Raw genomic sequence first — 23,064 nt, forward strand, 5'->3', positions numbered from 1 at the left:
CACTGGTCTGACCCAGCAGGGCTCTTCTGAGGTTCTTCTCAGGGGAAGGCCTCGGCCTTTCTGCCCTGTTGCTGGCCCTCCAGAGGAACTGGTTGAGGCCACCATGTGAGACAGGAGGCTGGACTGGATGGACCCTCACTGGTCTGACCCAGCAGGGCTCTTCTGAGGTTCTTCTCAGGGGAAGGCCTTGGCCTCTCTGCCCTGTTGCTGGCCCTCCAGAGGAACTGGTTGAGGCCCCTGTGTGAGACAGGAGGCTGGACTACAAGGGGAAGGCCTCGGTCTGATCTAGGAGGGCTCTTCTGATGTTCTTAACGTGCTTTTCTGTGATGGAGCTGCAGGTGTGGAGGCATGCATCCAGCTCGCCCGCCCGCCCCCCCTTGTGTCCCGGGGACGCACTGCTAGACAAAGGGATGGATAAATATGGGTGGATTGAAGCTGTGCGCCCAGATGTGGACTGGATCTTGTCCAGCTGCTGTCAGAACGAAAGCCGGTGTGTCACCGCCTCTTGGAATCCTGAAGGCTTTCTCTCTCTCTCTCTCTCTCTCTCTCTCTCTCCCCCCCCCCCCCCCCCCCCCCCCCCCCCCCCCCCCCCCCATGCAGCTGACTTCAGAAAAACAGAATGGGATCCGTCCGTACAGAACTACTTCGTATCGAAGCCTGTCGGCGAGTGAGGTACGCAGAGGAATATTTGTTCGTGTCGTTTATAGTCCGCCGTTCTGTTTGGTGTAGTGGTTAAATGCGCGGACTCCGATCTCTCGTGGCAGCGCATAGTGGGAGACGCAGTCTCATGGACGTGACAGCCCAAGGCCATGAAGGGCTTTGTGTGCGATAGGCAATACCTTGAGAGCCGGTTTCGTGTCGTGTTTAAGAGCGACAGACTCTAATCTGGGAGAACGGGGCTTGGTTCCCCACTTCCTCCACTTGCAGCTTGCTGGTGTGACCTTGGGTCAGTCACAAGTTCTCTCAAGGGCAGTCCTCGAGAGAGCTCTCTCGGCCCCACCCGCCTCACAGGGCATCTGTTGTGGGGAGGGGAAGGGAAAGGAGACTGTAAGCCACACCGAGACCCCCAAGTGAAGGGCGGGGTATAAATCCAGTTTCTTCTCTCTCCTTCTTAAATTGAGCCCGCTAACTGCTGGGCAGCCAGGGGGAGTTCCTGCAGGATGGGAGGGGGTGCGCATGCTCTGCCTAGCTCCCGATAATAGCCAAGGACGGCCTATCACATCTCTCTCCCGCCTCCCGTTAGGAGGAGCCGTCCTACCCCGGAGAAGACATCCGGATCATGCGCGAGACGACCAAGAGGCTTTTCTCCAAGCTGCAAGAGGCAGAGAAGCGGCACCAGTCGGATCGGGCCGCTTACGAGGTGAGCACGCGGGGCTCTGGAGGGGGCGGCGGTGGCCTGGGGCCCCCGTGGGACTGTTTGGTGTTGTGGTTAAGTGCCCGGACTCTGATCTGGGAGAACCGGGTTTGATTCCCCACTCCTCCACTTGCAGCTGCTGGACGACCTTGGGCAAGCCGTAGTTCTGCCAGAGCTGTCCTTGAAAAAGAGCAGTTCCTGTCAGAGCTCTCTCAGCCCCACCTACCTCACAGGGTGTCTGTTGTGGGGAGGGAAAGGAGTTTGTAAGCCACTCTGAGATTCCTTTGGGTAGTGAAGGGTGGGGTATAAATCCAATCTCCTCTTCTCTTCTTCTTCCTCCTCCTCCTTCTCACCAGTTTGGTGTCGTTTTTAAGTGCACAGACTAATCTGGGAGAACCAGGTTTGATTCCCCACTCCTCCACTTGCACCTGCTGGATGACCTTGGGCTAGCCACAGTTCTCTCAGAACTGTCCTTGAAAAAGAGCAGTTTCTGTCAAGAGCTCTCTCAGCCCCACCTACCTCACAGGGTGTCTGTTGTGGGGAGGGAAAGGAGTTTGTAAGCCACTCTGAGATTCCTTTGGGTAGTGAAGGGTGGGGTATAAATCCAATCTCTTCTTTTTTGTCTTCACTGGATGCCCTCAAGTTCTAGTATTTAGGGGGAGGGAGAAGAATGCCTCTCTGTCAACTCTTTCCACCCTATGCATAGTTTTGTAAACCTCTTCCATGTTCCTCCGTAGCTGTCTCTTTTCTCAACTGAAAGGTTCCAGGCTCTTAACCACTACACCAGTTTGGTGTCGTGGTTAAGTGTGCGGACTCTAATCTGGGAGAACCGGGTTTGATTCCCCACTCCTCCACTTGCACCTGCTGGATGACCTTGGGCAAGCCGTAGTTCTGATAAGAGCTGTTCTTGAAAAAGAGCAGTTTCTGTCGAGAGCTCTCTCAGCCCCACCGACCTCACAAGGGTGTCTGTTGTGGGGAGGGGAAGGGGAAGGGGAAGGAGTTTGTAAGCCCCTCTGAGACTCCTTTGGGTAGTGAAGGGCGGGGTATAAATCCAATCTCTTCTTCTTCTTCCGTCTTTCCTCAGAGGGGAAGGGTGTGCTTGCCACAAAGGTGTCTGCCTCTCCGTGGGCAAGTCCCACACTCCACTTCAGAGGGGTTTTTTCGTCTTGCATTGCAGACTTCTATCTCCCATTACCGGAGGGAAGCGGAGCAGTCAGGCACGGCTCTCCGGCAGGCGGAACTGGATCTGGCCGAGAAAGACCTGAAGCTGGAGGAAGTGCAGCGGCTTCTCTCGGGGATGGAGAAGGTACTGCCGTTTCCGCGGCGATGCGCCGAACGGCAAAGAGCCGGCATTGAGTTCCAAAACTCGGTTGGAAAATGGGGGGCTCCCCGGGGGTTCCCCCCCACTTTCTTCCCCTGCCTGCTGCGAGGTGCGCCGGCCCAGGGGGACCGTCTCAAAATCCCGACCCTCTGGTTGGAGCTCAGTTGCCGGGGCCGAATTGCTAATTAAAACAGCGGTACGAGCTGCGAGGGAGAATCTTACCGGTGAACTCAGAGCGATTAAAAAAACAGCAAAGAAGAGCCCTGACTTGGATCGGCCAGGCCAGCCCGATCTTGTCAGGTCTCAGAAGCTAAGCAGGGCCGACCCTGGCAAGTACTTGGATGGGAGACCTCCAGGGAATGCCAGAGGCGGGAGGCGGGGGCAGGCTTTACTCAGCCACCTCTCTGAATATCCTCTAGGCCCCCAGTGGGGGTCAGTTTCCAGAGGTCGTCGTGACCTTCGGGGTCACACACACGGAGACATAAGAACATAAGAGATGCAAATGTTGGATCAGGCCAAAGGCCCATCCAGTCCAACACTCTGGGTCACACAGTGGCCAGAAATACCAGTGCCATCCGGAGGTCCACCAGTGGGGCCAGGACATTAGAAGCCCTCCCACTGTTGACCCCACCAAGCACCAAGATGACAGAGCATCACTTGCCCCAGAGCCCCTATCTTTACCTTGTGGCTAATAGCCACTGATGGACCTCTGCTCCATATGCTTATCCAATTCCCTTTTGAAGCCGTCCGTGCTTGTAGCCGCCACCACTTCCTGTGGCAGTGAATTCCAAGTGTTAATCACTCTTTGGGTGAAGAAGTACTTCCTTTTATCCGTTCTAACCCGACCGCTCAGCAATTTCATGGCGTGCCCACGAGTTCTTGTATTGTGAGAAAGGGAGAAAAGGACCTCTTTCTCTACCTGCTCTTTCCCATGCATAATCTTATAAACCTCAATCATGTCACCCCTCAGTCGTCGTTTCTCCAAGCTAAAGAGCCCTAAGCGCTTTAACCTTTCCTCATAGGGAAAGTGTTCCAACCCTTTTATCATTCGAGTTGCCCTTTTCTGCACTTTTCCCCAAAGCTATAATATCCTATTTAAGGCACACACGTACATATGAAAAATACCAAAACAAAACCCTCCCCCCCTAAAAAAGAACACAACACGAAGGATCATCCAAACAAACAGTGGCCCGGGTGGAAAGACAGAACCCGGTGGTGTAAACCCGGGGTTCCTGCCCCTTTTTCTTCCCACAGGCTCTTTTGGAATTCTGGCAAGACATGGTGGGTCCAGCTGCAAAACGGTTGTCAGGAAATGGCTGCCGGAGGAGGTGGAGCCAGTCACAAAATGGCTGCCACAGTTTACCTTCAAAAGAGAGAGGACTTCCCTGCAAAGCTCGTAAATAAAGGAAAAGCTGTGGAATGCGACGCTAAACGAGGCAAAAACCTCTTACGCGATGAAATGATTTAAGTAATCCGTAAACGCAGATTACAGTATGCAAAGAATAACAAAACAGAGTAAATGTACAATAACAAAACTGTGAATGAATATACAACAGAAATTCCGGGTATTCGCTTCGTTTTGAGTGTCTTCTTCACGGATGTTTTTATACAAATGCCTTTGCAGTGTTTTCTGTGTTTCCAAACGGTTAGAATTCGATATGATTCTCAATAGAGCATAAATCTTCAGACAGGCAACCAGTCATGGGTTTTAGATGGATCAGAGCCAGCTTGGTGTCGTGGTGAAGTGCGCGGACTCTAATCTGGGAGAACCGGGTTTGATTCCCCTCTCCTCCACTTGCACCTGGCTGGATGACCTTGGACAAGCCGTAGTTCTGATAAGAGCTGTCCTTGAAAAAGAGCAGTTTCTGTCCGAGCTCTCTCAGCCCCACCCACCTCACAGGGTGTCTGTTGTGGGGAGGGGAAGGGAAAGGAGTTTGTAAGCCGCTCTGAGACTCCTTTGGGTAGTGAAGGGCGGGGTATAGATCCAATCTCTTCTTCTTCTAATCTGGGAGAACCGGGTTTGATCCCCCACTCCTCCACTTGCACCTGGCTGGATGACCTTGGGCAAGCCGAAATTCTGATAAGAGCTGGTCTTGAGAAAGAGCAGTTTCTGTCAGAGCTCTCTCAACCCTGTGGGGAGGGGAAGGGAAAGGAGTTTGTGATCCGCTCTGAGACTCCTTCTAGTAGTGAAGGGTGGGGTATAAATCCAATCTCTTCTTCATCTTCTCTTCTTCTTTAACATTACAAAGCTGGTAACATTACAAGGCCACACCGGCTTTTTGCCTTGTTCAGCGTCTCATTCTGTTCCTTCCTTTACGCGGTTTACCTTCAGTCACACAGTGTGAAGATCCATGTGCTGCGGCGGTGGCGGCTGCCAGAACCAGGGCTATTTTGGGGCAGGAACGCACAGGAACGGAGTTCCGGCTGGCTCCCAAGTTGGCCACGCCCAGCAGGAACTCATTAGCATAATAGGCCACACCCAACAGCGGGAAATCATTAGGATTGGCTACATTTGGGGGGTTGGCCTAACATGCAAAGGAGTTCCTGCTCCAAAAAAAGGCCCTGGGTTTTGACAACAAACAAGGTCAACAGAATAAGAAGCAAAAGGTGGGTGTGGCTGGATGACCACACTTCTGGTAACACAGGGGTGTGGCCTAATAGGCTAATGAGCTGTGCTGTCATGGGTGTGGCCTAATATGCTAATGAGTTCTGCTGTTGGGTGTGGCCTATTATGCTAATGAGTTCCTGCTGGGCTTTTTCTACAAAAAAAGCCCTGGCCAGAACCATGTTTTTCAAAAGCTGCATGGCCAATCAGGACCCTTGCCGGACAAAAGCCCCGTGTGACCATGCCCGCTTTAAAAAAGAAACACTTGGCGGGGCACTGGGAAAGGCGTCAGTGGGTGGTGGCCTTGGGCCCTTGGTTGCCACGTTGGGGACCCCTGATCTAACTCGTTGGCTGCGAGGGGGACCGCTCAGGAGTGCTCGGACGGCCGGGAGCAATGTTCCCTCTAAGCTGTGGAGTCCTGTGAGCAAAAATTCTACTTTGTGAGCTACCGGCATTAAAGTTGTGAGCAGGTGAATTGGCTACTGAATAACTTAGTTTGCTCTGGAATCATCCTTCCTGAAGTAAGACAAAAATGTGTGAGCCGGAGGCTAAAAACAGTGAGCTAGCTCACACTAACTCAGCTTAGAGGGAATACTGCTCTGGAACCCTCCTTCCTGAGCGGAGACAAAAATGGGTGAGCCGGAGGCTAAAAAACTGTGAGCTGGCTCACACTCACTCAGCTTAGAGGGAACACTGCTCTGGAGCCCTCCTTCCTGAGCGGAGACAAAAATGTGTGAGCCGGAGGCTAAAAAACTGTGAGCTGGCTCACACTAGCTCAGCTTAAAGGGAATACTGCTCTGGAACCCTCCTTCCTGAGCGAAGACAAAAATGTGTGAGCCGGAGGCTAGAAAACTGTGAGCTAGCTCACACTAACTCGGCTTAGAGGGAACACTGCTCTGGAGGCCTCCTTCCTGAGCTGAGACAAAAATGGGTGAGCCAGAGGCTAAAAAACTGTGAGCTGGCTCACACTCACTCAGCTTAGAGGGAACAGTGCTCTGGAGCCCTCCTTCCTGAGCGAAGACAAAAATGTGTGAGCCGGAGGCTAAAAAACTGTGAGCTGGCTCACACTCACTCAGCTTAGAGGGAAGACTGGTCAGGAGTCAGGACGGGAAGTGACTCCAGCTCCACGTGGACACAAGCTGGGGCTGTTTGTGGTCCTCATTCGGCTTGGGCCCTCAGCGTCCGGAGCGGGAGAGGCCAACGGTCTAGCCCTGTGGCTTTTCTGGCCTTCCGCCGGCGGAGACGGGCCGGCTTCGGAAGCCTCCCTTCGGGCGTCTCCCCTGTCCCTTGTCCGCCTCCCGCAGGCCCCGACAGCTCTCCTGACTTCCTCTCCCCCCCTCCTCTCCCCCGCAGGAGCACCGGAGCCTCCTGCAGAAGATGAAAGACGGCGAATCGGAGCTGGAGGAGCTGCGGAAGCTGCGGAACGACCAACTGGCTGAGCAGGAAAGGTGAGGCGTGCTGCCAGGGGACGGCTAAGCTTTGGGCGTGGCACTCCGGAGGAAGATGCCTGCCGGGCCTTGGGCGTTGAGCTGATTCTGGGATCCCTGCTGCCCTGGGTGACGCTCTCGTGGAGGGGGGGCTCCCAGTCAGCTTGAAAAGGGGATTAGAAAGATTCGTGGAGGAGACGTCTGTCAGTGGCTGCTAGTCATGGTGGCTGAGGGGGAACCTCCACATTCCGAGGCACTAAACCTCCAAATCCCAGAGCCAGGAGGCAACATCAGGGGAAGGCCTCGGCCTCTGTGCCCTGTTGCTGGCCCTCCGGAGGAACTGGTTGGCCACTGGGTGAGACGGGAGGCTGGACTAGATGGACCCTCACTGGTCTGACCCAGCAGGGCTCTTCTGATATTCTTCTCAGGGGAAGGCCTCGGCCTCTCTGCCCTGTTGTTTGCCCTCCAGAGGAACTGGTTGGCTGCTGTGTGAGACGGGATGCTGGACTAGAGGGACCCGAGGCCTCGGCTTCTCTGCACTGTTACTGGCCCTCCAGAGGAACTGGCTGACCCCTGTGTGAGGTGGGAGGCTGGACTAGATGGCCCCTCCCTGGTCTGATCCAGCAGGGCTCTTCTGAGGTTCTTCTCAGGAGAAGGCCTCGGCCTCTGTGCCCTGTTGCTGGCCCTCCGGAGGAACTGGTTGGCCACTGGGTGAGACGGGAGGCTGGACTAGATGGACCCTCCCTGGTCTGACCCAGCAGGGCTCTTCTAAGGTTCTTCTCAGGGGAAGGCCTCGGCCTCTCTGCCCTGTTGTTTGCCCTCCAGAGGAACTGGTTGGCTGCTGTGTGAGACGGGATGCTGGACTAGAGGGACCCGAGGCCTCGGCTTCTCTGCACTGTTACTGGCCCTCCAGAGGAACTGGCTGACCCCTGTGTGAGGTGGGAGGCTGGACTAGATGGCCCCTCCCTGGTCTGATCCAGCAGGGCTCTTCTGAGGTTCTTCTCAGGAGAAGGCCTCGGCCTCTGTGCCCTGTTGCTGGCCCTCCGGAGGAACTGGTTGGCCACTGGGTGAGACGGGAGGCTGGACTAGATGGACCCTCCCTGGTCTGACCCAGCAGGGCTCTTCTAAGGTTCTTCTCAGGGGAAGGCCTCGGCCTCTCTGCCCTGTTGTTTGCCCTCCAGAGGAACTGGTTGGCTGCTGTGTGAGACGGGATGCTGGACTAGAGGGACCCGAGGCCTCGGCTTCTCTGCACTGTTACTGGCCCTCCAGAGGAACTGGCTGACCCCTGTGTGAGGTGGGAGGCTGGACTAGATGGCCCCTCCCTGGTCTGATCCAGCAGGGCTCTTCTGAGGTTCTTCTCAGGGGAAGGCCTCGGCCTCTCTGCCCTGTTGTTTGCCCTCCAGAGGAACTGGTTGGCCACTGTGTGAGACGGGATGCTGATGGACCCTCACAGGTCTGACCCAGAAGGAGAGCCAGTTTGGCAAAATGGTTAAGTGGGCAGACGCTAATCTGGGAGAACTGGGTTTGGTTCCCCACTCCTCCACTTGCAGCTGCTGGATGACCTCGGGCAAGCCATCGTTCTGTCAGAGCTGTTCTCTCAAGGAAAGTTCTGGAAAGAGCTCTCTCAGCCCTGCCTACCTCACAGGGTGTCTGTCGTGGGGAGGGGAAAGGAAAGGAGTTTGTAAGGTGCTCTGAGACTCTGAGGGAAGGCTGTGGTGTAAATCCAATCTCCTCTCCTCCTCCTCCTCCAATGTTCTTCTCAGGGGAAGGCATCGGCCGCTCTGTTCTGTTTTTGGCCCTTCAGCGGAACTGGCTGGCCACTGTGTGAGACGGATTGATGCCCCACCCTTCACTCGGAGCCTCAAAGCGGCTTACAAACTCCTTTCCCTTCCCCCTCTCCACAACAGACACCCTGTGAGGTCGGTGGGGCTGAGAGAGCTCTCTTGAGAACTGCTCCCGAGCGAACAGCTCTGAGAGAACTTGTGACTGGCCCAAGGTCACACCAGCTGGCTGCATGTGGAGGAGTGGGGGAATCAAACCCGGTTCTCCCAGATTGGAGTCCGCGCTCCTAACCACGACACCAGACTGGCTGTGAAGTGAATAAATAAACTGAAGTGGATAAATCAGTCAATCTGTCTTTCAACCGATCTTTGAGAAAAGAGTGCCTCTTAAAATGGACGTCGTTTTGGGTGGACAGCCGTGCTGGTCTGCGTCAGAAGAGCCGGATTCGAGTCCAGTCACAACGTCAGAGGCCAACGAGCTGGGCGTGGGCTTTCACGAGACAGACGCCCTTCGTCAGATGTATTGGAATCACGCTGGCCTTTCAAGTGCCGATGGATCGAATCTTGCTCGCGAAGCGAAACGTCTGCGCTTCCAGAAGCCTGCATAGGTGACTGTTTGAGGAAGTGAATTGTAAAATCGCCTTTAATGAAAGCTCGCCCCTCCTTTCCCTGGGAAAAGGGAAAGCCACGGGTCTTGTTCCGCTCCTGTCGGCTTTTTCCTTTGGAGAGAGCCTGCTGACGCTGACAGAAAGCGCAGACCTTCGAGGAACGGGTCCGTGAGACTCGACTCGGTCTTTTTGATTGGAGCGGAATGAAGAAGTGTGCCCTGCACCATCTTAGGGGATAGATTCACCCCCCTCCGTCTTCCCGGCTAATCCACCAGCAGCAGCTTGTGGTCCAGACAGCAGCTGTTCCCATTTTACAGATGGAGAAACTGAGGATAACGGCTGTTTTCTTTAAGATCTTCCTCCGACGACACACAGTTTTGGACTGGATGGGCTGTTGGCCTGATCCAAGGTGGCTTCTCTTATGTTCTTATAGTCTTAATGTGACCGGAGTACCATAGCCTCTGTTTAATCATTCTAGTTTTCCAAAACTACATAGCAAGATGAGATTTTTAATTGCTCTTCTTTTAACTTGTGGTCTATTCCTCCTCCTCCTCCTCCTCCAGGTCATCCTAACTAGAAAAGGAAGTTGCCACTTTGCGGGAGAAGATCCACCACCTGGACGACATGCTCAAGAGCCAGCAGCGCAAAGTCCGGCAGATGATTGAGCAGGTGGGTGCCGCTTTGGGCCGTGGGGAGCCGCGGGGTCCCAGGTCTGGGAGGAGTGGCAGGAGGCCAGATTCGGAGGGCTCCCTCCCTCGCTAGGCCCTGGTCCGTTGGTCATCTGTGGTTGCATCCTCATGGGAAGCATTTGGAGGCACTTCACCTCTCCTTCCTCCCCCACTTGCTGTTTTCCGAGCGCCTCCAGAATAGCAATGTTATCCACTCTTCACTGGGTTGGGTCCGCAGGCTCCATTTTGCTAACCGTGGGGAGTTGCGTTGCACTTGCTATTAGCCTCAAAGTATAGATAGGAACTCTCAGGCTGGTGACAAGTGATGCTCCGTCTTCTTGGTGCTTGAGGGGGGAACAGTGGGAGGTCTTCTGGAGTTCTGGCCCCGCTGCTGGACCTCCTGAGGGCACCTGCGTTTTGGCCACTGTGTGACACAGAGTGTTGGACTGGAGGAGCCACTGGCCTGATTCAACAGGACTTCTCTTATGTTCTTCTGTCTGGGGCAGTGATGCTCTGTCTTCTTGGTGCTTGGGGGGGGAAGAGTAGGAGGTCTTCTGGAGTTCTGGCCCCACTGGTGGACCTCCTGATGGCACCTGGGTTTTGGCCACTGTGTGACACAGAGTGTTGGACTGGATGGGCCCTTGGCCTGATCTAACATGGCTTCTCTTATGTTCCTCTGTCTGGGGCAAGTGATGCTCTGTCTTCTTGGTGCTTGGGGGGCAAGAGTGGGAGGGCTTCTGGAGTTCTGGCCCCACTGGTGGACCTCCTGATGGCCCCTGGGTTTTGGCCACTGCATGACACAGAGTGTTGGACTAGATGGGCCGTTGGCCTGATCCAACGTTGGCTTCTCTTACATTCTTATGTTCACTGGAGGAAAGCGCCACCGTTAGCAGAAGGAATCTTTTGAGTTCAGCCCTCTGTCATTTTTAAATTTTTAGGTTTTATTCATGGCAAAAGCCAGCATTAAAACAGATGAAACCAAAGTAGGTTAAACAGGAGAACCAATAAAAGAATTATAAAAATATATGAGAATAAAATGTAACATACAGATATGAAAACATGGCAATTATGACGGGCACTGCAATATACAGAGTGGCTAAATGCCTAACATTTACCCGACTGAGCTACTAATAACTTTCTGGTTCTTGAGACAAGCCAACCACATTTGGCTAATTTAAGTGTAGCCTCAGGGTGCCTATTATCCAGAAAGTTCTTTTTTAAAAAATTATTTTATTTAGGTTTTTCACATACATTTACAAAGAAATGTTGTCCATTTTTTTCCCCAACCGTCTACTTTCTTCCATCTTTTTTTAAACACATTTTCATCCTTTCCTGACAAAATCATATTTACTTTATCCATTTCTTTTATTTCTATAACTTTTGTTATTAATTCTTCTCTACCTGGTATTTTTTTCTGATTTCCACCCTTTGGCTATAAGAATTCTAGCCACAGTAAGGATATATAAAATCACACATTTGTCATTGTATTTTATCCCTTCCGGTAACATGTTCAACAAAAATATTTCTGGGTCTAACGTAAGTTCTGTTCCCACTATCTCTGCAATTAGTTGTTTTATGTTTTCCAAAAAATTTCCAACTTCTCACACCTCCACCACATGTGATAATAATCCAGAAAGTTCTTCAGGAGTTGCGTTTTTTGACTGGAAGTGAGAGGAGTCGTTTTGGAAAATGGGAGGGTATCTGTTCTATGCCTTGCAATCATATACGACATGCAGTAAAGTTTCTAAGCCTTCGTTACCGCAGGGCAGCCCTCTGTAAAGATGCTGAGTTGAGAGCCACATGGAAGAAAACCGGGTTCCAAGAGGGGACTGAAAGCCCCTCTGCCTTTCCAAGCTTAGCTGAATGTCTCTCTCCCTTGGCGAGGGTTCATCAGTAATGCTTTATCCCTGCTCAGGGTTTGGCAACTCTCTGATGAGAATGGACCAGTCTGGTTGTCCTGTGAAAAAATGAATTGAAATTAACCTGCCTCAGTGATAGGGGCTGATGTGGAGAAGGCCCCGTCTGCCCAAGAGGTGTGTACTGCTCCGCAAAACTCAGGAAATCGTAGCCTAGAAGGGTGTTGAGTGTTCTTGGCAAGAGCCCCTTGTCGATTTGGGGTTTCTGTGGAGGGAAGGGATGATGGTCTCTAGTGTGCTGTGATGGTCTTCTGGGGACTTTCTGCGGTGCCTCTTAATGCCTCTCTGCTTTCTAACTCACGTCTCCCAGTCCATTTGGAGGCAGGGTTGTGACAGACGGCTTCTAGTTCCGCCCTCCAGGCATCCCACCCAGTCTGTCCCTACTGGGTGAGGAGGCAGATACTAAGTGGCATCAGCCAATTAGAGGCCGTGGAGCTTCTGGGCAGGGGGGAATTAGGAGAAGGGAAATTAGGTCTTCAAAAACAGGGAAAGCTACTCATAGAATAGCTTATTTACAAAAGAAGAAGAAGAGATTGGATTTATACCCCGCCCTTCACTCAGAGTCTCAGAGCGGCTTACAAACACCTTCCCCTTCCCCTCCCCACAACAGACACCCTGTGAGGTAGGCGGGGCCAAGAGAGCTCTTTCGAGGACTGCTCTCGAGAGAACAGCTCTGAGAGAACTTGTGACTGACCCAAGGTCATCCAGCTGGCTGCATGTAGAGGAGTGGGGACTCAAACCATATACAATAAAATTACGTGGTAAAAACCATTAAAATCAACCCCCCCTTCCAAACATATGTCATTGAAATACAGACAGAACAGTTAAAAGATATACAAAGCATAAAGACATTGTTTAGGAAGGAAAGGGTTCTCTGAGAGCATAAAGCAAAAGACATTGTTTAGGAAGGAAAGTTCTCTGAGAGAACTTGTGACTGACCCAAGGTCACCCAGCTGGCTGCATGTAGAGGAGTGGGGACTCAAACCATATACAATAAAATTACGTGGTAAAAACCATTAAAATCAACCCCCCCTTCCAAACATACGTCATTGAAATACAGACAGAACAGTTAAAAGATATACAAAGCATAAAGACATTGTTTAGGAAGGAAAGGGTCATTGTGGGAACGGAACAAAGTCTTCACCCGCGACAAAGACGGCAACAGAAGGGGACTGATAAATCTTCCTGGGGAAGAGAGTTCTAGAACTTTGGTGCAACCGCCGAGCAGGCCCTGTCCCGGATTGCTACCCGACTGATCTCAAAAGGTGGAGGCATCCAAAGCAGGACCTCCAAAGATGACTGTAATGGCTGGGCAGGTTCATACGGGAGTAGGTGGCCCTTCGAGTATGTTGGTCCCAAACCATGTGGGACTTTGAAGGTCAAAGACCAGCACCTTGAATCGTGCCCGGCAGCATATTTGTTAGGTAAGTTAGGCTTCGCGGGTGAAGAAGAAAAATCTCTGCCACCTATAGAATAGGTACAGAGGGCTGATAGAGGCAGGAATAGAGCAGGTAACCTGTGTTACCTTAGAGACATAGTAGGTTAGTTTCTTGTGAGGGGATTGAAGGAAGTATCCCAAGAGACAAACTAGTCCTGTTACAATAGGCTGAGATTTTTCGGTCTCAGGAGGCGTTCCAAGTGAAATAATCCCCCCTCACTCTCCTGACAGAAAACACCCTGTCAATTAAGAACATCAGAAGAGTTACACTGGATCAGACCAGTGAAGGTCCATCTAGTCTAGCCTCCTGTCTCACACAGGGGCCTCAACCAGTTCCTCCTCTGGAGGGCCAAGAACAGGGCAGAGAGGCTGAGGCCTGCACCTGAGAAGAACATCAGAGGAGCCCTGCTGGGTCAGACCAGGGAGGGTCCATCCAGTCCCGCATCCCATCTCACACAGGGGCCAGCCAGTTCCTCTGGAGGGCCAACAACAGGGCAGAGAGGCCGAGGCCTTCCCCTGAGAAGAACCTCAGGTGAACCCTGCTGGGTCCAACCAGTGAGGGTCCATCTAGTCCAGCCTCCTGTCTCACACAGGGGCCTCAACCAGTTCCTCCTCTGGAGGGCCAAGAACAGGGCAGAGAGGCTGAGGCCTGCACCTGAGAAGAACATCAGAGGAGCCCTGCTGGGTCAGACCAGGGAGGGTCCATCCAGTCCCGCATCCCATCTCACACAGTGGCCAACCAGTTCCTCCGGAGGGCCAGCAACAGGGCAGAGAGGCCGAGGCCTTCCCCTGATGTTGCCTCCCGGATCTGGGATTCGGTGGTTGACCACCCCTGAATGTGGAGGTTCCCCTCAGCCGCCATGGCTAGTAGCCGTTGATAGACTCATCCTCCACAAATCTACCTTAATCCCCTTTTAAATCTGTCTATTCCTGTGGCCAGTCACTACATTCAGTGCCATAAAAGCTGTGATTGTGCAGAGTGGTAACTGTTCTGAAGCAGAGACCGGCCGTCCCTTGCTGCAAATAACCAATAAGTCGTTTCATTCCTTGCCTTACGTTCCAAACCACTGAGCACGGAGCCCTTACACAGAAGAGACAATAAAACTTTATCTTTTTGTGTCATGAAAGGAAGGTGGGGGGTGTCACTCACTGAAGGAGAGGGCGGGGGGGGGGGGGGATCGTGGAAATTACCTCAGATTTCTCTTCTACCTCCCTAGGGTTTCCTCTGTGAGAGCAGCACGTTATCCAGTGAAGAGATTTGTTCACATCGTCTCCCTGACCCACGTCATTACTCGCGGTGACACTTCGCCCGTGGGCTGTTTTGACAAACTGCCTTTTTTTTTGTCTCCCCTGCAGCTTCAAAACTCCAAGACGGTGATTCAGTCCAAGGACGCAATCATTCAAGAGCTCAAAGAGCGGGTGGCTTACCTGGAGGCCGAGGTATTTTGCTTGCTTTTAAAACAATACATTCCACTCTTCAGCCCCGATCATTCTTAGCAGAGCCTGTGGCAGAGCAAAATGCAAATCGGTATCGGCCCTTTTTTGGGCCCTGATGAAACTAATCCAGTAACACAGCTGTCTCAAATACTGATCTCTCACCACCCTATAACACGTAATAAGAGTAAGCAGTGAAACCAGCAGAAGCCGGAACGGCGGAACAAAAGAATATGGTTGTCCAGCCCAAACCGAGAATAGAACCCCAGATAAAACAGCCAGGGAAATTTGCCCCTCAAGCCGTTGAGCGGTGACTCGTGGGGGTTGAGGTTTCTGTCTCTTTCTGTCCCTTTTCTGTCTCTAATGCAATCTTAGGATGCATTCACAGAAGCCTTGTGTCCAGATCACGGGAGGTGGTCGTTCCGCTCTGTTCTGCTATGGTCAGGCCTCACCTGGAGGCCTGTGTCCAGTTTTGGGCACCACATTTTAGGAAGGATGTTGACAAGCTGGAGCGTGTCCAGAAGAGGGTAACCAGGATGGTGAGAGGGTTGGAATCCAAGTCTTACGAGGAAAGGCTGAAAGAGTTGGGTCTGTTTAGCCTGGGAAAGAGAAGGCTTAGAGGGGACATGATTGCTGTCTTCAAGTATTTGAATGGCTGTCATGTAGAAGATAGGAGCTGCGGTGGCTCAAGTGGTTAAGACGCTGAACTGCAGGCTGTGGAAGGTCAGTAGTTCAGCAGTTCGAGACCCGGTGCCGCATGACGGAGTGAGCTCCCGTCTCTAGTTCTAGCTCCTGCCAACCTAGCAGTTCGAAAGCAAGAAATTGCAAGTAGATAAATAGGTACCACTTTGGTGGGAAGGTAACAGCGTTCCGTGCGCCTTGGTGTTTAGTCATGCTGGCCACATGACCACGGAAACATCTTCGGACAGCGCTGGGTCTTCGGCTTTGAAGCGGAGATGAGCACCGCAACCCTAGAGTCAGATTCGACTGGCTTTCGAGCAAGGGAACCTTTACCTTTACCTTAACATGTAGAAGATGTAGCAGATCTATTCTCCTTCACTCCGGATTGCAAGACTAGATCTAACGGGTGGAAATTACAAGGGTGTCGATACCGGATAAATATCAGGAGGAACTTTCTTAACTGTAAGAGTGGTTGAGCAGTGGAACAGTCTGCCTCGGGAGGGGGTGGATGCTCCTTCGCTGGACGTTTTCAAGCGGAGGCTAGACGGCCATCTTCCGGGTATGGTGTAGGTACGTAGGGCTATCTTTCAGCTCTGCTCCTGCAGAGTGCAGGGGGGGTTGGACTAGATGACCTGCAAGGTCCCTTCCAACTCTGACATTCTGTGATTCTATGATTTTTCAGAATGGAACTCGCTTGAATTCAGACTAGGATTGGAGCAGGAGTCCAGTTGCACCTTAAAAGCTAACAAAATGTTGTGGCCGGTTGTGAGCGTTCGTGAGTCATGGCTCACTTCTTCAGATACCGAGGTAGAAAAGAGCAAGAGTCTATGAGCACCTTAAAGACTCGAATCATAGAATCGGAAACTCTTCTGATTTCATTTCAACCCGTTGGTTCTGGCCCAATCTTCTGGGTATTCTTGGTTACCCTCCACAGCCCAACGTGGAATTGCAAGTGAGGGGGGGGGGGCAGGTGCACCTTCCTGGGCAGGCTGTTCCATAATCATGGGGCTGCCCCTCAAAAGGCCCTGTCTCGTGTGTGCCCACCAGAGGAGCTTCTTTGATTGATGGGACAGTCCAGAGGGCCTCTGGGCTGGAACGTCTGGAAGAAGAGGATCCTTCAGGTGCCCCGAGCCGTGCAGGGCTTTGAAGGTTAAAAAAACAACACCTAGAATTGGGCTCAGGAGCCAGCGTGATTGCTGTAATTTCAGGGTCACATGATCCCAAAAGCTGGCCCTGACCAGCAGTCTAGCCACAGCATTCAGCACTCGCTGCGGCTTCCGAATACTCTCCAAGGGTAGCCCCAGGTACAGCGCATTGCAGTAGTCCAGTTCAAGCATGGACGGCTTCAAAAGGGAATTAGATAAGCATATGGAGCAGAGGTCCATCAGTGGCTATGAGCCACAAGGTATAGATAGGGGCTCTGGGGCAAGTGATGCTCTGTCTTCTTGGTGCTTGGGGGGGGGGTCAACAGTGGGAGGGCTTCTAGTGTCCTGGCCCCACTGCTGGACCTCCTGAGGGCACCTGGTATGTCTGGCCACTGTGTGACCCAGAGTGTTGGACTGGAGGGGCCTTTGGCCTGATCCAACATTGGCGTCTCTTATGTTCTTATGTTCTTAGATAGCACAGATCTTCCCTGCAGAACGGCAACAGTTTCCTCCCACCTTTGCCTATGGAAATGCACTTTGGCTGTCTTAGTAAACAGCAGTCGACAGGTCCCTGTAAAAGTAGACTGAGGTGGATGACATGCATAGCTACTCAGGGCAGTGAATCCCTCCTTGCTGAAAAGAGGATGTCGGAAGGCCTAGGAGAATCCTAGGAATGCCTGCCCCCTAGTGGCAGATGCTGGTGCTACAGGAAGCCAGGTGGATCCAAAGCACTTCTCTTAATGCTGGCTGTAATTTTCAAAGCCCGAAGAGGGGTGTTTTATTTTTGGAGGGGGGAGCAGATCTTAAAAGACCCCTTGCTCCCCTCAGCGGACACCTTCCTGTCGATTTCAGCACAACCCAGGGCCTTTTCCGTGTTGGCCCCTCAGCATCGGCCTGCAACTGGCTTGCTAGCGTCTAGGTACTGATTTCAGCAACAGCCGCATTGTCATAGTTTGTTCATGTGTTTTTTAAATTGGTTCTGTGTGTCAGCTGTCATGGACGTTTGGGTACAGTCGGATCTTTATTATTTATTGACTTATTTAATTCATTTGTGAACATAAGAACATAAGAGAAGCCAATGTTGGATCAGGCCAGTGGCCCATCCAGACCAACACTCTGTATCAAACAGGGGCCAAAAAGGCCAGGGGCCATCAGGAGGCCCACCAGTGGGGCCAGGACATTAGAAGCCCTCCCACTGTTGCCCCCCCCCCCAAGCACCAAGATGACAGAGCATCTCTTGCCCCAGAGCCCCTATCTATACCTTGTGGCTCATAGCCACTGATGGACCTCTGCTCCATATACTTATCTAATTCCCTTTTGAAGCCGTCCGTGCTTGTAGCCGCCACCACTTCCTGTGGCAGTGAATTCCATGTGTTAATGACTCTTTGGGTGAAGAAGGACTTCCTTTTATCCGTTCTAACCCGACTGCTCAGCAATTTCATGGAGTGCCCACGAGTTCTTGTATGGTGAAAAAGGGAGAAAATTCCTTCTTTCTCGACCTGCTCTATCCCATGCATCATCTTGTAAACCTCCATGTGAAAGGACCTTTCTCTGCCTGAGACCCTGGAGGGCTGCTGCCAGTCTCAGTCAAGAACACAAACCTTGATAAACCACTGGTCTGAATTAGGGCCATGGCTCAGTGGTAGAGCATCCACTTGGCATGCAGAAGGTCCCCGGTTCAATCCCCGGCATCTCCCATTAAAAGGTCCAGGCAGTAGGCGATGGGAAAGACCTCCGCCCGAGACCCTGGAGAGCAGCTGCCAGTCTGAGTAGACAATCCTGATGAACCACGGCTGGGGAGGGGCTGTGGCTCAGTGGCAGAGCATCTGCTTGGCATGCAGGAGGTCCCAGGTTCAATCCCCGGCATCTCCAGTTGAAAGGACCAGGCAGGAGGTGATGGGAAAGGCCTCCGCCTGAGACCCTGGAGAGCTGCTGCCAGTCTGAGTAGACAATACTGACCTTGATGGACCAAGGGTCTGATTCAGTAGAAGGCAGCTCCACGTGTGTTCATCTGACGACAGTGCAAAAAAAGCCGGAAGAAGTCCTGCCAAACAGGAAGTTCTCCTGCACATTTGCCCCATCCGACCACCAGGCTGAGGCCTTGAACCTTTCCGGGCTCGGTGTTGTCGTGGTCGGTGCCCTGCTGGCGCTGTTGGGATTGTTGCAGCAGGCTGGGCTTGGCGTGGGCAGGGACCGTCCCTGGTGTGAGCGACAAGAGGTCTCTGAGAGGGTCTCTCTGTCTCGTTTTCAGAACCTGGAGATGCACGACCGCATGGAGCACCTCATCGAGAAGCAGGCCAACGGCGACGGGTGCAGCGCCAAGCCCCGCTCCAAATCTGAGTGCCTCAGCAGGTGAGCTGGGAGGGCAAGAGGGAGGCTGTGTTGGATGTCGGGTTTTGTCAGCACTCTGATTGGACAGGCTCTGTGGCGTGCACTCGCTTCTAACGGGTGTTTGTCAGTGGGGGCTTTGCGCGTGGTCGTGTGAAAAGCTGTGGTTGACGTCTGTGTGGCTCTCCGCCACAGACGTCCGTTATACCAGGCCTCACACAACTGTAGAAGGGTTTTGTTCTTCCCTGCATTCCCTTAGAGGGGACACTGCAATGCTCCCTCTAAGCTGTGGGATCTTGTGAGCCAAAATTCTACTTTGTGAGCCACTGGCATTAAAGTTGTGAGCGAGCGATTTGGCTGCTGCATAAATTAGTTTGCTCTGGAGCCATCCCTTCCTGAGCGAAGACAAAAGTGCGTGAGCCAGAGGCTCAAAAAACTGCAAGCTAGCTCACAGTAACTCAGCTTAGAGGGAACCCTGCTCACAGGGTGTGTGTTGTGGGGAGGGGAAAGGAAAGGAGTTTGTAAGTCGCTCTGAGAGTCATTTGGGTAGTGAAGGGCAGGGGTATAAATCCAATCTCTTCTCTCCTTCTTCTTCTTCTTATACCTGGCTTCACACAGCTGTAGAAGGGTTTTCTTCTTCCCTGCATTCCTGTGTGTCAGTCGATGTTCCCTTTAAGCTGTGGGACTTTGTGAGCAGAAGTTCTACTTTGTGACCTACCGGCTTTAAAGCCGTGAGCGAGTTGTTTGCGACTGCCTAAATTAGTTTGCTCGGGAGCCCTCCCTTCCTGGGCGGACACAAAAATGCGTGAGCCGGAGGCTAAAGAACTGTGAGCCGGCTCACACTAACTCAGCTTAGAGGGAACGTTGGCTGCCAGCTATGGTTGTCAGGCAGCCATCTGTGGGTCGTCCCACCGTTTCACTTTGGGGGTGGGGGTGGGTCAGAGCATCTTGGGAGAAAGGGACACCTTCCCTTTAGCGCCTCAGAATTCATCCGTTTGCCACATCGCGGTCGTGCTTTTTTCCTGCATTTTGGCTTCACGACCACCCTGTGAGGTGGACCTGGATGAGCTCGTGCTGCTTCCCAAGGACCGTCTCATAAGAACATAAGAGACACCAATGTTGGATCAGGCCAGCGGCCCATCCAGTCCAACACTTTGTCACACAGTGGCCAAAAATACCAGGGGCTATCAGGAGGTCCAGCAGTGGGGCCAAGACACTAGAAGCCCTCCCATGGTTGACCCCCCCAAGCACCAAGAAGACCGAGCATCACTTGCCCCAAAGCCCCTATCTATACCTTGTGGCTCATAGCCACTGATGGACCTCTGCTCCATATGCCTATCTAATTCCCTTTTGAAGCCAATGTTGGATCAGGCCAAAGGCCCATCCAGTCCAGCACTCTTTATCACACAGTGGCCAGAAATACCAGTGCCATCAGGAGGTCCACCAGTGGGGCCAGGACATTAGAAGCCCTCCCACTGTTGACCCCCCCCCCCAAGCACCAAGATGACAGAGCATCACTTGCCCCAGAGCCCCTATCTATATCTTGTGACTCATAGCCACTGATGGACCTCTGCTCCATATGCTTATCTCCTTCCACACGTCCCTGTGCACTGACAGCGGTCATCGGGCAGCCATCCGTTGGCTGTCCCACTACTCAGGGTGGCCCATCCGGCTTCGACCAGAGTCAGGGCCTTTCCGGTCGTGGCTCCGGCTCTGTGGGACGGGCTCCCTGAAGAGGTGACTTCCCATGGAGATCTTCAGGCGGTGCTGCAAAGCCTGCCTGTCTGCTGGTGATTTGGAGGGGGTTTGAATGGCAGGCTTTTTTGTTGTTGTTGTAATTTTTAATTTGTGCATATGTGTCCGTGCGCGTGTGAGTGTGTGTGCACCTGGAGGTCGTGGCGACCTCTGGGGAGTGACCCCTACTGGGGGCCTGGGGAACATTCAGAGAAGTGGCTGAATAAAGCCTGCCCCCTTCTCCCAGATCTGGTATTCCTTGGAGGTCTCCCATTGAAGGACTTGCCAGAGTCGACCCTGCTTAGCTTCCGAGATCTGACGAGATCGGCCTTTCCTGGGCTATCCAGCTCAGGGCAAACGGCGGGCGTCTTTTAATAAGGGTGGGTGGGAGGTTTGGGGCTTGCTATTTCATTTTTGGATTTTAAAGCAAAAGTACTTTTATCTATTAGCGTAAGCCGTCTCGAATCTCTCCTTATTTTCTTGTCGTTTTGGAAAATAAGAATTTAAAAAAAAAAGACCAACAGAAGTTCATTGACGGTATGAGCTTTCGTGCGCACACTTGGAAAAGTGTGCCTTGCACACAAAAGCTCATCCCTTGAATAAACTTCTGTTGGTCTTAAAGATCCCACTGGACTCTAAATTGGCTCTTGTGGCTAATAGCTGTTGTACATATATTAGATGTACAACAGATTCTGAGTTAAGAGAGTCAAAGCCAGGTGCAGGACTGGAAGGGGGACCAGATGGACTACTATAGTCTTCTAAGGCTATCGTCTTCAATATGGCTATCAGAATGGCTTGGGACTGGTTCAGAAATAAAACGCGGCTCACTGAGGTCAAAAAAGTCAAACGCATCACTACTAAGGCTGCTTACAGAGAAAGGCTGGGGAAGGAAAAACCTGGATTCACTAGAGTCCCTATAGTCGCTGTCACTATCCCTGGAATCTCTTGCTGGCATAAAGAGTTCTGTGTTGGCTGGCTGATTGCAGAATTTTTATTGTACAGGAACAAAAGCTGGAATATTATTTGATTTATTTATTTTATTCAATTTATACCCCGCCCTCCCCGTGATGTGGGCTCAGGGCGGCTTACACGGAGGCAAATGCCATTATAAAACATATATAACATATATAAAAACATTTAAAATCCCGACAGTACAAAAACCATTTTAACCAGTTATTGACTAAAGTGCTCTAGATGTTCAACATGGTATTTCCCAAGATGGTGTATTGTGCTCTATTGCCTCTGCTCTATCTACTCGGCATCATCTGCTCTGGGAAACACTGATGTTCCCTCCACCAGGGCCAGGTTAAGATGGAACAGTAGTGATGATAGTGGCGGTCCCTACTCATACGCCTGGTGGAAGAGCTCCGTCTTACAGGCCCTGCGGAACTGCACAAGGTCCCGCAGGGCCCGGATCTCCTCCGGGAGCTCGTTCCACCAAGTAGGGGCCGCCACCGAGAAGGCCCTGGCCCTGGTAGTGGCCAGCCAGGCCTCTTTGGGGCCTGGGATTGCCAGGAGATGTTGGGTCCCGGACCGAAGTGCTCGCGGGGGAACATATGAGGAAAGGCGGTCCCTTAGGTAAGCTGGACCCAGACCATGTAGGAATAGTTCTGGAACACACAGGAACGAAACAGGAACATAAGAGTGCTGGCTGTGCACTGTCAAAAAGGTGTAGTGCAAGTACAGGCTTCAAGCTTTGCCTGCAAAGGACGCCAAAAAAAAAAAAATGCAGCGGCAGCGCACTTCAAATCACCAGTGATTTTAGGGTTTTTTGGTTTTTTTGGTTGTCCGATTTTTTGTGTATCGCTGCCTTATCTGTGTGGCTTTTTCATGAAGTAACTTTCCCCCTTTTTCTCCTTTGGTCTGCAGATCTGATCAATCCACATGCAACATTTGTTTGCTTTAGTTTTGTTTAGTTTGTGTTCAATTCCTCAGTGTCCAGTAGTAGCACATTTTGGCTGGATGAAGCCCGGCGAGTGAAGGGGGGAACAATTTTAATATAGCCACTGATAGACCTCTGCACCATAAATTTCTCCAATCCCCTCTTGCAGCTGTCTATGCTTGTAGCCGGTCACCACTTCCTGCAGCAGGGAGTGCCACCTACTAATTACTCTTGAGAAAAGGCGGGAGAGAAACGGTTACCTGAACGAGCCACGCAGGTTGATTGGTTTCTCTTCTCTTTTCAGCGGCCCGAGGGTCACCAAGTCACTGGGACCCAAACCCTTGCCTCTGATCCGCGTGGTGGAAACATGAACCGGTTCCCAGCCGCCCGCCCCGCCCGCCCCAAAGGTTCAGCTCCGGGGTGAAAGAGACTCATCCCCGCCTCGCTTAAACCCTCGGCTGATCGGCGCACCAAACAGCAGCGGCTTCCATAGCGGGCACAGGCCGCCCGGACGTTGTGGGCAAAAAGCAGAGAGACAAGAGCGCTGCGTGGATGTGCGGGTGCGGGGGGGGGGGGGGATTTATGAAACTCGTCGCTCTTCCCGAGGGCGGTAAGGAGGACCCTTTTCTCGTCGCGCTCCTCGCAACCGACCCGATAAGACTGGCCGGCAGGATAAGAAGAATTCCGTTCTCTTTTTGTTTTTATAAAGACTCTTCCCTCAAAGCTTTTTGGATTTATACGC

The 23,064-nt window shown here is 52.3% G+C and overlaps 1 protein-coding gene across 1 annotated transcript in view; it reads left to right on the top strand.

Annotated features, from left to right (window-relative positions):
• TUFT1 (tuftelin 1) overlaps positions 1 to 22,849 on the top strand; it is a 67,253-nt gene extending 44,404 nt beyond the window's left edge. The window contains 8 exon segments of the mRNA XM_015416048.1: positions 601 to 672; positions 1,244 to 1,360; positions 2,532 to 2,660; positions 6,634 to 6,728; positions 9,660 to 9,765; positions 14,475 to 14,558; positions 18,630 to 18,730; positions 22,627 to 22,849. Of these exon segments, the coding sequence (XP_015271534.1) occupies positions 601 to 672; positions 1,244 to 1,360; positions 2,532 to 2,660; positions 6,634 to 6,728; positions 9,660 to 9,765; positions 14,475 to 14,558; positions 18,630 to 18,730; positions 22,627 to 22,693 (771 nt within the window). The 3' untranslated portion in view covers positions 22,694 to 22,849.
• Positions 22,850 to 23,064: the final 215 nt, after the last annotated feature.

The sequence above is a fragment of the Gekko japonicus genome, unplaced genomic scaffold (assembly GCF_001447785.1).
Source record: "Gekko japonicus isolate JY-2015 unplaced genomic scaffold, Gekko_japonicus_V1.1 scaffold226, whole genome shotgun sequence".
Taxonomy (NCBI): Eukaryota; Metazoa; Chordata; class Lepidosauria; order Squamata; family Gekkonidae; genus Gekko; species Gekko japonicus.